Consider the following 15,986-nt stretch of genomic DNA (forward strand, 5'->3'; position numbering starts at 1 on the left):
ACCTGTGCATTTAGACCAGGCTCCCAATGCCCTCTCCACAGACCTAGCACTTCTGCTCTGTCTCCCAGACTAGACTGGAAATTCTTTGAGGGTAGAGATCGTGCCCATTAATTCTACTGTACTCTCCCAAGCACTTAGTTCAGGACTCTGCATAGAATGAGAGCTCAAATACCATCTACTGATTGATTGCCCCCTCAGCCAGGATGGGAAGACTGAGCAAACCAGAAGACAAACCATCCTCAGAGCTCCTCTTGCAGTTATTCTCCACACTACTGGGAGTTGGGGGTGTCACAAGGAGTCCTAGCAGGCCCTGTTTGCCTACAAAACAATCCAAGGGGCTGGACCCCAGGTTAGAACACGAGCTCTTTGAAGACAGGGATCATATCTACTAACTCCACCGTACTCTGCCAGGTACTTAGTACAGTGCTCTGCACATAGTAAGCGCTTAATAAATATCATTGATTGCTGCCTCCCCCTCAAATATGATGAGGAGGAGAAGATGGACAATTTTAAAAAATAAACACTCCTCTTTTTCTGGAACAGGGATTGACCAGGTGGCAGAGGATGAAGAGCAGGCAGGGAGATGCCACACCACATTGCTGGATAACACAGCTAGTGGGAATTTCCTCAACCAGGAAAGACAGCTACCTGAGGAGAATGGAGGTGGGGGTGAACAGGAGAGGGGAGGAGACTTTCCATCCCACCACAGCCCCCGCACCTTGTGTATGGTTCCCCCAATTCTCCTACTTCCCCTCATTGAGCACAGTTCCCTGGGTCTAATTATTGGAACCTGTGGCGGGGGGGCGGGGGTGGTGAGGACCTGAAGGTGTAGCGGAAAGAAGCCAGGGGGCCAACAAGCCAAACTCCCCACAACTCCCACTGCCACCCCTACCCCTAGGGAAATTACAAAACAAGTGCAGGTAAAATTAGAAACCAGGCAGGATGAAAGGGTTTTTCCCCACTATAGGGATGGGGAGGATCCCAAATAAACCTTATTTGAGAGGCAAGACCCCTGGGGAAGAAGGGAAGGGTGTTGGGGTCCAGCAGAACCTCCCTTATTTTTACGAGATGTTCTTCCCCTTGACTCTTTATTGCCATTGTTCTTGTCTGTCCGTCTCCCCCGATTAGACTGTAAGCCCGTCAAATGGCAGGGACTGTCTCTATCTGTTGCCGACTTGTTCATTCCAAGCGCTTAGTACAGTGCTCTGCACATAGTAAGCGCTCAACAAATACTATTGAATGAAAGAAGGGATCTTCTTCTTAGTGACTGGGAGGAGAAAAAACAAATATTTAGAAATTTGTCCCTGGCTGTGAAACCATCTCCCCCTCACTCCCAGGGTACTCAGCCCACTTGGAAAGCAAAAGAGTGCAAGTTGAACAGGCTGACCACACTACTCTCCAAAGCTGGAAATTGGGGGCCAGCATGCTAGAATTCCTTTCTGCTCTTGCTTAGCATCTAACCCTCCTGCCCCGACTCCCAGTGCTTTCCAGTTTCTAATGAGTCAATCTATGACTTGGGGGAGGGAAGAGGAAGGACAAATAGTTTGCACTTACATTTCTCTGCATGAGCAGCTAAAGGGTCTCATGGCTGCCCTAAAAGAGTGAGTTTGGGGGGGTTTGCTGGACCTTATTTCTGCAGCAGGGTGAGACCTCTTTCTGTCCTGTGCAGGCGGAAGATGAGGGGAATGTGGACCCAAAGCTGGAGAGAGAGAGATAGATGTCCAGGTGTCTTAGGTCCTCACCCTCAAGATTCTTGTCTTAGCAACCTCAGTGCTAGGTGACCAAACTCCCCAATCCCAGCCCTAGCATTAAAACCCTCAAGATCCTCATCTTCCACCCCACTGGCTCCTTCAACTCAAATTTCCTCAATCTTCCCCTCCAATTAATAATTACATCTCTGCCCTTAAAAACTGGCACCCCAGGCTTGTTTGGGCTGCTTTTCCAAAGCTTCCTGAATCTTTGGGTGATGAGACAGAAGGCCCTGTCTCCCTCAAAGTTTCTCTTCACCTACTTCCTTGTGAGGGGAAGATAAGGGACCATTAGTTAGCAGCGCACAGACCTGACTACCTGCACCTCTGGTAGGACACGCGCACACGCACACACACACACACAATGAGAAAACACACTGGTTTCAAAAGGAACAGTCCTCAAGTTGAATAAAACAGTAGCAGCCTTCCCCCTGCACCTAAATCTATCCTGTTCCCCTACCTCACATCCTGTCCCCAGCACCTGAGTTTAACTCTGGGAGACTCCTGTCCCCATAACTCCAGTGTTACTGAGTATCACAAGCTTTTGAAATTAACCACGCATCAGACAAAAAGTTCACAAAAGTAAAATCAGTCACTGGAGAGAAAGGGAGGGAGGAAAAAGTTACTAAAGCTTTTTTTGTAATTTTAAAGTCCAGTTTCCCTGACCACACACGAATATAGAGAACACTTTTTTCCCCTAGATTTGAGTATTCTTAGAGAATAAAATAGATTTACAAAAAAAACCCTCTTAAAATTCCATATAGCTCAAGTGTGGTTATTTCTAAAGAAAAAAAGAAAAAATTTTTTTTTTCTTTTTTTTTTTTCTTAGAAGAACCTCCACCTAAAACCCACCCTCCCACTCCAAAAAGAAAATCTTCATCTGGTCTTGGCCTGGAAGGTTTCAATGCAACTTGAGGAAGAGCTGGGGTGTAATGTACGAGATGCATCCCAAATGAGAAAAGAATCAAATCAAGACAGTGCAGGGGCTGGGCGAGAAGGGGCCAGGGGGAGTGCGAGGTAAACAGTGGTTGAATTTTACATTGCAACTGGTCAAAAAGCTGGATTCAAGTCTCCAAGCATTGTCATCAAACTCCTGAAAAGCTTTCCCTTTGCTGTCTCTCCATTTCTCATAGCTCTTCTGCCTTGTTCCTCTTCCTGCATCTCTCTCACGTTCCGAAACCCCAGAAATTCTCAAATGTTTCTTGGTTTTCTCCCCCCATTTTATTTGATAGATATGATTTGTTTTTGGCATCAGCTGATCTAGCATCTCCTGCTTGGGACCTCCTTCCTCTTCCCCATCCATCCCCGCCTAGGCGTTACCCCACCAGTCCATGGGCTGGCTGTGTCCCAGAGAGAGGAGGGGTTGGCCGCCATGGCCACAGGCTGGGGTTAGGGCAGAGAGTTATTCGAGGTATTCTGAGGGGTAGGCAAACCCGCTGTCCCGGGCTGAGAGCTGGCCCCGCCGCCGCTGCCGCCGCTCCCGCTGCTGCCACCGCTCCGGCCACTGCTGCTGCTGCCACCGCCGCCACCACCCCCTCCGCTGCCCTTACTGTGAGCGGAAGATGGGACAGAGACGGGTGCTCCCGGAGGTTGGGCAAATAGCACTCCTGGGGGGGGGGAGGGGGAGACGGGGAGAAAGGGAAGAAGTGTTTTCTAAACATTCCACCGAACGTGGACAGCAGAAACCCAAGACAACCTTCGGCCTCATCCTCAGTTGGTGGGGAGCCCGAGTGCTCTGTCCGGGCAGACAAAGGGGATGCTTTGGGGGTAAATGGACCAGTTCCACCTTTAAGAACCCAACCCCTCCAGGGCAGCCAAAACTTGACAGAGAGAATTTGGGGGCTCTTCGAAAATGTGCAGATTTGGCTCATTGCCAACTGTGCACAGCTGCCCTCTTCTCTCCTTTGGTCCCCTTGTTACTGACCACAAAATGGGTCTTGGGTGTGGATTTCTCCTCATTTCTCTGGTGCTCCAGGCTCTGAGAGAGGAACCAGGGGACGGTCCCAGTCCTTACCTGCATACATGATGCCGTTGATCTCGACTGATACGCTGATGCTATTGGTGCCATTTGTGCCGATCAGGTTTATGGCTGAGTCCTGCCGATTCTCTGCAGTAGAAGCACATGCACACGGGTCAGACTGAGAATGTGTAGTGCCCCCTCCCAGCCCCAGCTGCTTACAGTCCACCCTCCTGCCCTGGCATCTGCCGCCGGAGGACAGCCCAGACCATCTTCCCACCCACATGCCTGCATCTACCTTGGCTAGTGATGCTGATGCTCATGGGGACCTGGGTGGTCATGGCAAGGAAGTTCTGCTGCAGGGCCCTCTGCATCAGCCGCTGCTGCTCATCCGCCACCAGCGCCATCTTCTTCTCCGGCGGCTCTCCGGATTCCAGTTTCTCCCGCAACTGTTCCAAGGCCGCGGCCTGGGCAGCCACTGCGGCCTGGGCTGCCGCCGCCTGCACCGCCGCGGCCTGGGCTGCCACCATGGAGTGCCCTGCCAGGGAGACAGGCAGACGGCTGGGAACCGCGATGGGTATGGTTGAATCCTCTTCTGTGTCGGAGGGTGTGGGGGGGGGAGGAGATATGGCATTGGGGAGGGAAGAGGGGAGCAGGGTAAACCAAGAGTGTTTGGGCTCACACCCTTCACTCTGTCCAAGCAAGCCTCCTCACCCTCTCATTTATATCTAATCGGCCACAGATCCACTGTTCAGGCCTCTCACACTTTCATTTGTTACTTATTCAACTGGACCTATTGCCTCTTCTGCCTGTGGCTGGTTGCTTATGTTGCTTGTCACCCCTAGAGATAGATTTCCCAATAGGCACTGGCCTAGAGTGGGAATTGGTGTTTTCGGTGGGTTTTCTTTTTTGGTGGGGGGGCAGGCGCAGAGAAGGGTGAGAGAACACAACAATTTTTAATCGAAGGGAAAGAGTAAAGATTTTTCCATCTCTCAAACTGTTCAGGCAGAGTGGGAGGCTGTCCCAGGTGATTCTCCCCATTTCCTAGGCAGGGAAAACTGAGGCCTCAGCTCCCCACTCACCTTTCTTGTTCTTCTGGGTAGAGGTAATGGGGCTTCCGTTGGTGCTAGCCGCCAAGCCAAGGGTGGGCACCTGCAGCTTGGGTGAGGAGAGTATGCCATGGGCCCCGCCAGGCGAGTAGGTGAAGAGAGAGCCTCCGAAGCCCTGGCGTCGGCCCTCTCTCCGGTTGCTGTCTATTGCAGCCTGCAACTCGTTGGGGTTGCTCAGACCCCGTTTCTCGCATTCATAGGGATAAAGGTACTTCATGTACCTGCCAGGGGCAAGAGAGGAGTAAGAGAAACAGCCACTGAGAACCCCTACAACCTCTTTACTGCTGATCCACCCACTCGGCCCCCCTGGGACCTCTAAAGATGTCTCCGTGGGTTGGGCGGACTGGCAGTCTGGGAGCTTGGGATGAAATGTGACACGCGGACCCAATCTCACTTCATAAAAACCCCTCAATTCCTGCCACCCTCCCGCCCCCCCCCCCCCCCGGGCACCAGATCCTGTCAAGGGGAAAAAAATTCAACCTTGGAATGGTGGGCATGTGTCTTTGGGACCCTCTTCCTGCTGGGGAACTAGGCCTAAGCTACGCCTTCCCATTCCAGGCACTCACTGCGTCCGGAGGGTGAAGGCGGCGCTGGTAATCGATGTGGGTAGGTTCAGGCCCTTGGTAATTTCTCGCCAGAGCTTCTTGTTGATGACTTCTACTAGCCCACCCTTCTCTGTCACCAGCACGTATAGCATGTACAGGTCCAGCACCTGCTTGGCCATGATTGGGATCCGGTTCACCGGGGTCCCTGCAACCAGAAAGGGAGGGGTTACAAGATCAGTTTAGCATAAAAGAATTGGGAGAAGGGGCTGGCAGGAAACTGGGGGAGTGGAGGGGAGGTATCACAGCCCTCTAAGAGGGTGTCACACGTCACAACCTCTTCAATACCTCTGTAGCACTCATATCTAGCAGACAGAGAATAAGGGACATTTGCCTGGAACTTTATTCAGTAGTGTAAATAGGGAGTAAACATGCACAGTTTTCAGGGATGGGTGGACAGCAGTGAGGGGCGGTGGCGAGGGAGGTCTTTTGGACAGAATTCCAGCTTCTCACGCTGTGGGTGAGATTTAAAACATCACATCCTACTCTCCCAATCCACTTTCCTTGACACATCCCTAGTGCTATATTTGGGAAGAATGCCTAGTCTAGTTCCCATAGTATTGATCTTCCTAGAGGCCCAGTTGTGAGGTGGATTGGTGCCTTATTCCCCACTCCAATCTCCCACCCACTGAACTAATAATAATGATGGTATTTGTTAAGTGCTTACTATGTGCCAAGCACTGTTCTAAGTACTGGGCCAGAGAGGGTAACATCTGACTAGCAGAACTGGAGGGGAGGACAGAGGGAAGAGGGGGAGGGCGGGGAATCCTGATCACTCCATTTCATTAGACTCAAGGTTGGAGAGTTGCCCTGTACTTCCAAGATGTAAACGCTGCAGACGATGAGAGAGCATCCACGAGTGTGAGCATCTTTGGAGAGAGAATCTCTTGAGCACCGTGTCCATGAAAATAGTTGGGCACCTTTATCGGCCTCTCGCCATTCAGGGTAAGCACTGCTCAGAGACCAGTGGTGAAGATGGAAAAGGTGCATCTCTTGCCAGTGGGGCAAGGGAAAAGCAAAAAACCCACAATCATCCACAGCAACACCAAAAATGCACAGCTGTCTCTGAGAAACTAGACAGCCCGAAGACAAGAAACAACAGGAATATCGGAACAGGGAAGGACAGTTGTTTCCAGGGGCAGCATCACAGGACATATTTGAAGGCCGGATTCCCGACAACTATTGCAGGGATGAGGAAAGACCGTCCCAAAGCAAGATTCCTCCAGATACTGTCTCCGTGAGCCAATTTTCACAAGGCTGGGCAACCTCATCCTGGGCTCCAAAACCGACTCCACACTCAGCCGGCCTACGGGCTACGAAGTGGCACTATATTTCCTAGGTGAGGGACTATGATATGGAAGTGACCCTTGTAGATAGTGAAGCAGGGTGGAAAGTGTTAAAAACCCACACTCTCTCTACCACACCAGGTAGGAGTTGGAAGTACCTTGATTCTCCAGAAGCTCCTTCATTGTGAGTCTGAGGACGAGAGGAGATGTTGTCCCTCTCTCCCTTTGAGAAAATGAGAGTCCCAGTGTCTGCAAGTGCCTTGGGGCCCCTACAGTAGACAGAGTCCTGGACTGAATGGGCTAAGGGACTGACCCAAGGGATGGTGGCCTGGCTCATGGTTTGATGGTTTTACATAATGCAAAGCAGTTGCCCAACAACCAGGGTGGCTGGCCGGGAGGTAGTGGAAGGAGGGGTGAAGGGGGGAGGGGGGAAAATGATGGATGGCTGATAGCCACCACACTGCTGCCAAAGTCTATCCCTCACAACTTTCACCCCCTATGCAGGGAGAAACCACCACTCAGACTTAAGAGGATTTGGGCTCTCAAAGCCCACGATTTTCAACCCTCCCCACTCCCTTCATCCCTTTCCTACCTCCTGCAGGAGTGTGAGAGGACGAAGCATCCAAATTATGCCAAGAGGTGACCCCAGTGCAAGGTACAGGAAGAGGGTATCTGAGCATCCCTCCTTGGAAAGCACGGAGCACACTGGGGATCAGGTAGCTTGTAGAATCCTGTTTCTCAGCTCTACCCTAGTGGGACCTGGTTCACATCCCTATACCTTTCCCCCAGACAAAACAAGCCTTCTCCTTTCTCCACCCCTCCTGCTCCTCTCCTGAGAAGGGAGAGAGGGCAGCTTTGGAAATAACTCCAGGGGACTGCCTTTTTTATTCCTGCAAGTAGGCTGGGAGGGACCAAGAGTTGGCTGGGGGGAGGGCGGGGAGAAGAGGGAGATTTCTGGTCCATAACTCTTCTGCCTTCACCCCCCGACTCCCCCAATCCAGGCTACCACCTGCCAGGACCTGTAGCCCCCAAACCAGAACCCTGAGCTTCCCTCCTCCTAGATTCCCAGGTTTCATTAGTGCTGGGGATTCAGAAATTTGATTTTAATGGAAGTGGGAAGAGGTTTCAGGGATTGGGAGAGCTGGTCTGTTCAGGAGAGGGAGGCAGATGCAGATTAAAAAAAAAAAAAATCACACACTAGAGTTCAACCAGAACAACACATACACACACAGACACTCAGATACAGGTACAACCTAGACAGACTAGAGGGGGCGAGGTGCAGAGACAGAGTAGTAATGACATTTATTAAGCCTTACAATGTGTGAGTCGCTGTACTAGGCACTGGGGAGAGATAAACGGGCATCGACTCAGACTTGATCTCTGAACCACTGGGGGGGCGGGGGGGCACTCAGAGGGGCCCGGGAGAATAGGCACAAGTGGGGAAAGAGTAACAGGGTCAATTCAGCAACAACAGCCACAGCCTGGCAGAGAGCCAGAGAGTGAGGAAAGAATGAAGGAAAAGGGAAAAATCCTTATGATCTGCGCTCACTAGGTCACATAGCCACTTTAAAGCAAACCCCCAAATTCCCCAGGAATGGCAGGTACATTACCCCAGATTTTTAATGGCCCTCTTGGGAACATTTAAAACTTGAAGCTGTTGAAAGGGAAAGATCTGAATAAGTCTTTAGTGTAAAGGACTAAAACTGCAAGGAAATGGTGGGGAAGATGGGAGGAGGACGTCAAACACCATTTCCAATAGCTGACTGGGGGAAAGAAAACGCAAATCTAATTTGGCTCTTGGAAAAGCCCCAGTTCCCAACTCTGGCCTGCTATCCCCTTGGCCAGCCCCTGCAGCCGCCTGTCCCTACCCCTTCAGACTCCCTGGCTCAGGCCGCCTCTGCCATCCAAGCAGAACAGAGGGCTTTGTGTGAGGGCAGGGGGCAGTGGGAAGGATGTTTATATAATACTGGGGGGGGGGAGGCCCCACAGTGGGGGCGGGGGGAAGGTTGCGAGCAGAGCAAAGGGGTGGAATCTGAGCAACAAACTGGTCCATTCATTGCCGGGTGGCCTGCAGAATGATCCCCATCAGGAAGGAGTGCGGGAGGCCCCGTCTCCGCCTGACCCCTGCTTCAGCCAGCTCCCTACCCCCTGCCACTGCCCCCAGATCAAAAACCATGGCAGGGCAGGTGGAGTGGCCCAGAAGAAGTAGGCTCAGATTCCCCTTGGGGTGGTGGTGGGGAGGCCTCAGGGTGCCCTTCTGTGATTATCCTGCCTGTCTCCTCCCTCCCTTCCCAAGAGCCTGTGCTAAAGCCTCAGTTACCACCTAAGAAACCAGAAGGAGACACTTCCTCATCCAGCATTCAGAGGGCAGAGAATCCCATCTCTGGGGAGACAGAGTCTACAATAGGATCTGATTTAAGTGGAAGCTCCCCTCCCAAAAACTCCCAGCAGGGGAAGGGTTAACCTGAAGGAGCTGACATGATTGCTCAGCTGCAGCTGCCCCTCACCCCCACCTTGGTGGCCATCCAACCACAGCACACTCACCCCCACCCCCTCCCCCAACTCTCCACCCCACCTTTCAAAGTGTGTTTAGAGAAACTTCTGTCTTCCCTGGGGCTGAAGGGCAGGGGGGCTTGGGGGCACGCTAGGGCAGACCTGGAAATTCAGCAGGAAGACGTCCAACCCCCACCCCATCCCCGCCAGCCCACAGCAGAAGAGCCAAGAATTTCCTGAAAATGCTTGCTCTCCTAGTCAGTCTGGCCCTAGCTGTGAAGAGCTGGGGGTCAATTCAATCAATCATATTTATCAATCAATTGGTGGTCATTTCCACCCCCAACCCCCACTCTGACCCCCGCAGGGAGAGGGGGTGGGGCGGGGTCCCAGGGTGGGAAGGAATAGGACCCGCTCAGGTTCCCCCTGGGTGGGAAGAGAAGAGCTTGGCATCCCAAGGCCCACGTTCTAGAATCAGTCACCCCTAGCTTCAGCAGTGCTGCTTCTTCTTCTCCTTTCCCAGCCTGTAAAACTGGGGGAGATCCTTCTCTCTAGCCTGAGCAAGGACAACCCTGCCCACCCTTTCCTCCCTCCTCTCCAGACTCTGCAGTCCCATCCAGTGCAATGCCATCTGCTTTCTGTGGGAATTAGATCCCCCTGACTTAGGCAAATCCTCCTCCCTCTTGCCCCTGGGTAAACACAGATGTAGATTCATTTAGTTTCCTCCTTCTTGGCCCCCAGCTTCAATTTTACCCCTTTGCCCCTCACCCACTGCCAGGGGACAGCCCTCCCTTCACCCCTCAACCAATCCCCTCTGGTCTTTCTCCCTCCAGACCTCAGCTCTGGGGGAAGCTGTGGGAGGCAGTGGGGAGTGGAACCTACTGAACTCTGCTTTGCATCTCCACCCACCCCCCTGGACATAGGGGCCCAAGTGGGCCCATCCTGGAGCAAAGAAGGCCAATTGATGCTTCCTCAATTCCTAACTTCCCCCAAGGGAGTCACACCAGCCTCCCAACAAAATCTCCCACACTTAATGTCTTCATTAAGCTCTTCAATGGGGCTTAATTCCAACCCCAGAAAACTGGACCCAAAGCCCCACTCCCTAGATCTCTGGGGACAGCCTCTGTTTGGAGGGGGCAATGAATCATCACACAAATTCTCTGCACCCACCCCCACAAAGAATAATAATAATTGGGGTATTTGTTAAGTATTTACTAGGTGTCAAGCACTATACTAAGTGATGGGGGAGATATGAGATAATAAAAGTCCCAGATGGGGCTCACAGTCTAAGTAGGAGGAGAACAGGTATTGAATCCCCATTTTGCAGATGAGGGAATTGAGGCACAGAGAAGCGAAGTGACTTGCAAGGTCACACAGGCAACTGGTGGTCAGAATTAGAACCAGGACCTCTGACTCCTAGGCCTGTGCTCTTTCCACTAGGCCATGTTGCTTCTGCTTCACCCGAAAGGGCAATCAAAGCCCCAGCAGGCTGTTCAGGCAAGGACCATGAAGCCAGGCCCTTGGGTCTACGGCTCAGCACTGGACCCGCTCCATACACCCCTCCCTGAAGCCGCGCCCTGACCCGACCCCTCCCCTCACGCCACCGTCAGCGCCAAGCTGGCTGTCTCCCAGGGGGAATGTCCTCCTAATCAGGGCCCCAGAGCGTTGGCTTTAAACAAACAGCCAGCGTTCTCCCCCCTTCCACCCCCCCAAAGGGCCCCTTATCTATAGTTTCCCCCACTCCTTTCAGTCTCCCCTTTCCCATCCTGTGGTAGGGGGTTGACCAACCCAATCCATGTGCCTTGGGCTGCTTTAAGCAGTTTCTCTTTTACTCTCACTAGGGAGGATGAGGAGGGGGCTCCCCTGCTCAGACCCTGGCCCTGCCTCCCTGGAAACTAGCTATGGGGCTTAAATGCCAAAGGGCTAGAGTGCCCTTTCCTCCAGGCTTCCCCAGTCCCTGAGATAAATCTGCAAGGTGAGGGAAAAGATGGACTCACCTCGTTTTTGCATGAAGCTGAAGAGATCATCCAGGAATTCCTTCCTTTTGGGGTCTCCATCCAGTTCATACAGCTGTGCAGGAAGAAAGGGGAGATGGACAGGGTTACATGGCCTGGGGGGTAGGGGTGCGGTGAGTGGAGGCATAGGGGGTTTATGTTTCCAAATTCCTTTAGGTCACCCCATACCGTCCATCTGCTGCTGAGATTCACAGTGTGGGCCACAGCTTTTTTTGTTTTTGTTTTTTCCCGTGGTATTTGTTAAGCGCTATGTGCCAGAAACTGCACTAAGCGCTGGGGTAGATACAAGCTAATCAGGTTGGACACAGTCCTTCTCCCACATAGGGCTCTAAATCTTAATCCCCATTTTACAGATGAGGGAACTGAAGCACAGAGTAGTTTAGGGATTTGAAAAGCAGCGTGGCTCAGTGGAAAGAGCACGGGCTTGGGAGTCAGAGGTCATGGGTTTGAATCCCAGCTCCATCGCTTGTCAGCTGTGTGACTGTGGGCAAGTCACTTCTCTGTGCCTGTTACCTCATCTGTAAAATGGGGATTAAGACCGAGAGCCTCACGTGGGAAAACCTGATTACCCTGTATCTACCCCAGTGCTTAGAACAGTGCTCTGCACATAGTAAGTGCTTAATAAATACCAACATTATTATTACTATTTGCCCAAGGTCACAGAGCCAACACAAAGCAGAGCCGGGATTAGAACTAGGGTCCTTCTGACTTTCAGGCCTATGCTCTTTCCACTAGGTCATGCTGGAGTGAGAAGGAAACCCTCCGGGAGCTTATGTGAGACCTCCCACCACCCAAGGTACCTTTGAAGGACCCAGCGGAGGGGCAGGGACATATAAACTTGGCCCAGTTTCTATGATTGAGCCATTTTTTTGCTGGAGGTTGGGGAGGGTAGATGGACGGGCCCCTCCTTCCCAGGAGTTTCTAGGCAGTCAAGTTTCTCCCCCGTCACCTTTGCGCTGCCCCCGATTCAACTTGAGCTCCCAACGGTCATACAGCTTTCTGAAGCACTGGTGAGGCTGCACCACCTTCTCACTATATCTGTTGACAGTAAACCCTTCACGTGAAAGGTGTTTACATGTGCAGAGACACAAGTGCAGACATGGGCCTGCACATACTCACCCAAACCCATCTTTTGGGGTGTGAAGGAGAGGTCAGGGAGGTGATGGAACAACAGACGGAAACCTCAGAAAAAGACCCAATCCCACTTTAAGGTGACAGAAGAGAAGAAAGTCTTCCTTTCAGACAGTAACTTTCCTGTCAGTACCCAGAAACCATTTGTGGCTCTCCTGGAATCTCCACACATACCCTAGTATAAAGAACATTATTGCAATGGGGTGGGGAGAAGTTGGGGAAGAGAGATGGAAGGAATCCAGGCTTCAAATTAAGACCCAGCAGGAACTAAAAGCTGAGTCTGACTAGGAGAGGGAAAGGAATTCAAGCCATCCTGAAAATGACCATTAGGCCTCCCTGCTGCCTGGTGTGAGCCAGGCACTCTCTCCCTCCCTCCCAAATCAGTCAGCTGGGTGAGGGTGGGGAAGGGGACAGGAGGCAAGAAGCTCAGTATCCTGGGCAGGGAACATGTCTGCCAAGTCTGTTATATTGTACTCTCTCAAGTGCTCAGAACAGTGCTCTGCACATAGGAAGCACTCAATAAATACCTTTGATTGATCATTCATTAGAGTCCTGAGAGAAAGGCTTCAGCTCACTTTAACCAGCCTCCCCCTAGCTTTTCAGAGACATTTTGTTGGGGGGGAGAGTATCCCCATTTCCTATGTCCACCGTCCTGGGGATTTTGTGTGTGTCTGTGTTTTTGGACCACACCCAGCGCCAGACTGTGGCAGCCACACATTCCAGCCCTGATTTATGACCCCGGCTGGGGAAGGGGAGGTGGGGGGTGGGGGGTGGGAGGCAAGCAGACCAAAAGGCTGAATTTCTCAAGGGGGCTAGGTCCAGCCCCTCCCCTCTCTATTCCAGCTCTTTGGAAACCAAATCTGGATTTAGTTGGGTGGGGGTGTGGGGGCAGGAGAGAGAAGAAAAAGGAGGTCCCACAGTGGTAGTCAGGGATAGTTGATGGGGAGGGAGGAGCAGAGTCAGGGAGAGCTGGAAAGACTACTGCGGGGTGGGGGCGGGGGAGGGTGCTGGCAGCACACCAGGGAGAGGAGAGAAGGAGGGATAGTCCATTACAAGTGGTCCCAAAAGAGGGGAGGGAAGGGTTCAGGAGTCTATGCTTTAGTGTCAAAAATCTAGCAGTCCCTAGTCTCCAGAGCCAGCAGTTCAAGTAGCTGAGGGCTCACCCCCACACTCTCAGTCCCTATCTCCTCACTGCAATCTCTTTGTCTCTTAGGTGCCCACCACCTCTCCTGCTGGACCAAGGTGGATAAAAGAGGGGAAACCCATTCCTTAGGCTAGAAATATATATTGATACCTGGATGCCAAGAGAATAGTGAGGTGGGGGGAAGAACACATAACCTCTTGACTTCATTCCCTTCCACACACTACACACATATACACACACTGCCTTCCATTACTAATTCACCTCCAGGTCCACCTCAAGTAAGTCTGTTCTCTTCTTAAGTGTCCTGCTTCCCTTTTTTTAGTCTCTTCCACTCCTGTGCCCAAGCCTGTTTGGGGCACTCCACAAGGCTGGATTCCCATGGTCCCTTCAGGGGCTGGGTGGAAGAGACAGTGTTCCTCCTGTCAGCCTTAGAACTGAGCCTAATACTCTATTTGCTAAAACACATTCAGGTCCCTTCCTCTTGAAGGGAAGTGAAGGGAGAGTGAACTGGATGGCAGCCAGCTCAAGGTCACAGGTAAACAATTCCTAAAGGACATCGCCTTCATATACTGGCCACCACATGCCCCCTGCCAACCCTGTTTCACACAGACGACTGCCTCCCCTTCCCCCAACCAGCTCCAGCCGCCCTGGCGCCCTCATCTGAAGTTGCGGGGGGAGAAAGAGTGAAGATGGACAGAGTGAGAGGCAAGAGAGGCTGGGGCCCCCCGCAGCTGTCTGTGTGCCAGATCAGATATCACCATTAAGCTGGGTGGAAGGGTGGAGGTGGTCCCAGGAGCCACACAGCTCTCACACCAGTCACTACCTCAGCTCCAGGTGCAGGTTCCCAGGAGAAAGGTAGATGGAGATAAAGCAAGCAAGAAAACACCTCTTTTCCACCCTGCCCCTTTCCTGCTCTCTATAGGGTAGACGGGGAGCAGAGAGGGAAGAAATAGGCCAGTCCCTAGGAGGAGGAATCCAAAAATCACTAGTCCTACCCAGGCTTCTCTCAAATCCCAAACCCACCACTCTACTTGGGTAACCTCCCCTTCCCCTTGAATGCTACTGAGGTGTAGCATTCTGATCCTTGGCAAGACAGATGCTTGGAGGTGGATTGCTCCATTGCTGGTGGAATTCAAGAACTGGGGTGGGGATTTGGGGGCGTGGCTCAGTGGAAAGAGCATGGGCTTTGGAGTCAGGACTCATGAGTTCGAATCCCAGCTCTGCCACTTGTTGGCTGTGTGACTGTGGGCAAGTTACTTAACTTCTCTGTGCCTCAGTTCCCTCATCTGTAAAATGGGGATTAAGACTGTGAGCCCCACGTGGGACAACCTGATTCCCCTATGTCTACCCCAGCGCTTAGAACAGTGCTCGGCACATAGTAAGCGCTTAACAAATACCAACATTATTAACCTTCACCCCTCCCATTTCTTCTCCCCTACCAGAGTCCCTGGGGACCTCGGACCCTGTGATATACCAAGGCCATGGCTATAGCCAAATTCCCCACAGCTAAGGGTCAGGATGAAGTGGAAGGGATGCCTTCCTCCTGAAGACTGCTCCAACTCTGTTGTATAGTACTCTCCCAAATGCTCAGTACTCATTCATTCATTCAATCATATTTATTGAGTGCTTACTGTGTGCAGAGCACTCTCCTAAGCGCTTTGGAAAGCACAATACAAAAAACAGATTCTCTGCCTACACCGAACTTACAATCTAATACAGTGCTCTGCACACAATAAGCACGCAACACCATTGATTGATAACTGATAATCCCTACTGTCCCCCTGTCCACTTGCGCGAGCACATACACACACACACACACACCCCATCCCCCGCCCTGGGCTCTGATGAACAGCTCCTGCCTTATCTTCTCTGCACCATAGTCAATGCTCAAGGTCTGAATTCCTCTCCCTCTGCGGTTTCTGGGTCCCCCGCTTAACTCTACTAAAAGCCTTGATGCAGATGCTTCCCCCAGCATCCACTGTGCCCCCACAAAGATATCACCCCGGGCCTAGTGGGACCACCCAGAAAGAGTATCTTTGCCCCTAAGCTTCACACAGCAAGATTGGGGGGGGAGGTGCAGAGTTGGGATTTGAACTCTGCCTATCCCATTCTCTATTCCAAGTCAGGCTGCCTTATGACCCCACCCCCGACCTTCAAGAGGGGTATTTAGGCAGACATTGGGGATGGGGGATTGGCCATGGTGGACTGGACTCCCTGCCAGTTCTCCAGCCCTTTGTCAGCACTGAGGATTCACCAGGAGGCAGGGTGCCAGCCTCCTATATGCCAACACTGAGAGGCAGTGGTGAGGGAAGACAGCCTTAGGGTGGGTTTGAACCCTCCTCCAGCAGCCCCCCACCCCACCCCCCGGGTCTGAGGAAAAGAAGAAATGCCAACAGGAAAAAGCACACACTCTCCAGACCCTCGGGATGGGCTGGTTTTGCTGACACTCGGCAGACGAACAGGAAATACTTGTTCGGTATGTTCAGCATTGGCCAGGGCCTGGG

At 52.2% G+C, this 15,986-nt stretch overlaps 1 protein-coding gene across 3 annotated transcripts in view; it reads right to left on the bottom strand.

Moving 5' to 3' along the window:
- Positions 1–2,946: 2,946 nt before the first annotated feature.
- The window catches only part of ARID3A (AT-rich interaction domain 3A), a 44,505-nt gene continuing 31,465 nt past the window's right edge, over positions 2,947–15,986 (bottom strand). For 2 of the 3 annotated variants that reach the window (XM_039910216.1, XM_029051090.1), the window contains exons 4-9: positions 11,190–11,262; positions 5,381–5,564; positions 4,788–5,035; positions 4,004–4,300; positions 3,763–3,855; positions 2,947–3,355 (exon numbers count right to left, since the gene is read on the bottom strand). In XM_039910216.1, the coding sequence (XP_039766150.1) occupies positions 3,138–3,355; positions 3,763–3,855; positions 4,004–4,300; positions 4,788–5,035; positions 5,381–5,564; positions 11,190–11,262 (1,113 nt within the window). In that variant the 3' untranslated portion in view covers positions 2,947–3,137. The remainder of the gene's footprint in view (positions 3,356–3,762; positions 3,856–4,003; positions 4,301–4,787; positions 5,036–5,380; positions 5,565–11,189; positions 11,263–15,986) is intronic. The other variant, XM_039910217.1, reaches the window with a different exon arrangement.

The sequence above is a fragment of the Ornithorhynchus anatinus genome, chromosome X1, assembly GCF_004115215.2.
Source record: "Ornithorhynchus anatinus isolate Pmale09 chromosome X1, mOrnAna1.pri.v4, whole genome shotgun sequence".
NCBI lineage: Eukaryota > Metazoa > Chordata > Mammalia > Monotremata > Ornithorhynchidae > Ornithorhynchus > Ornithorhynchus anatinus.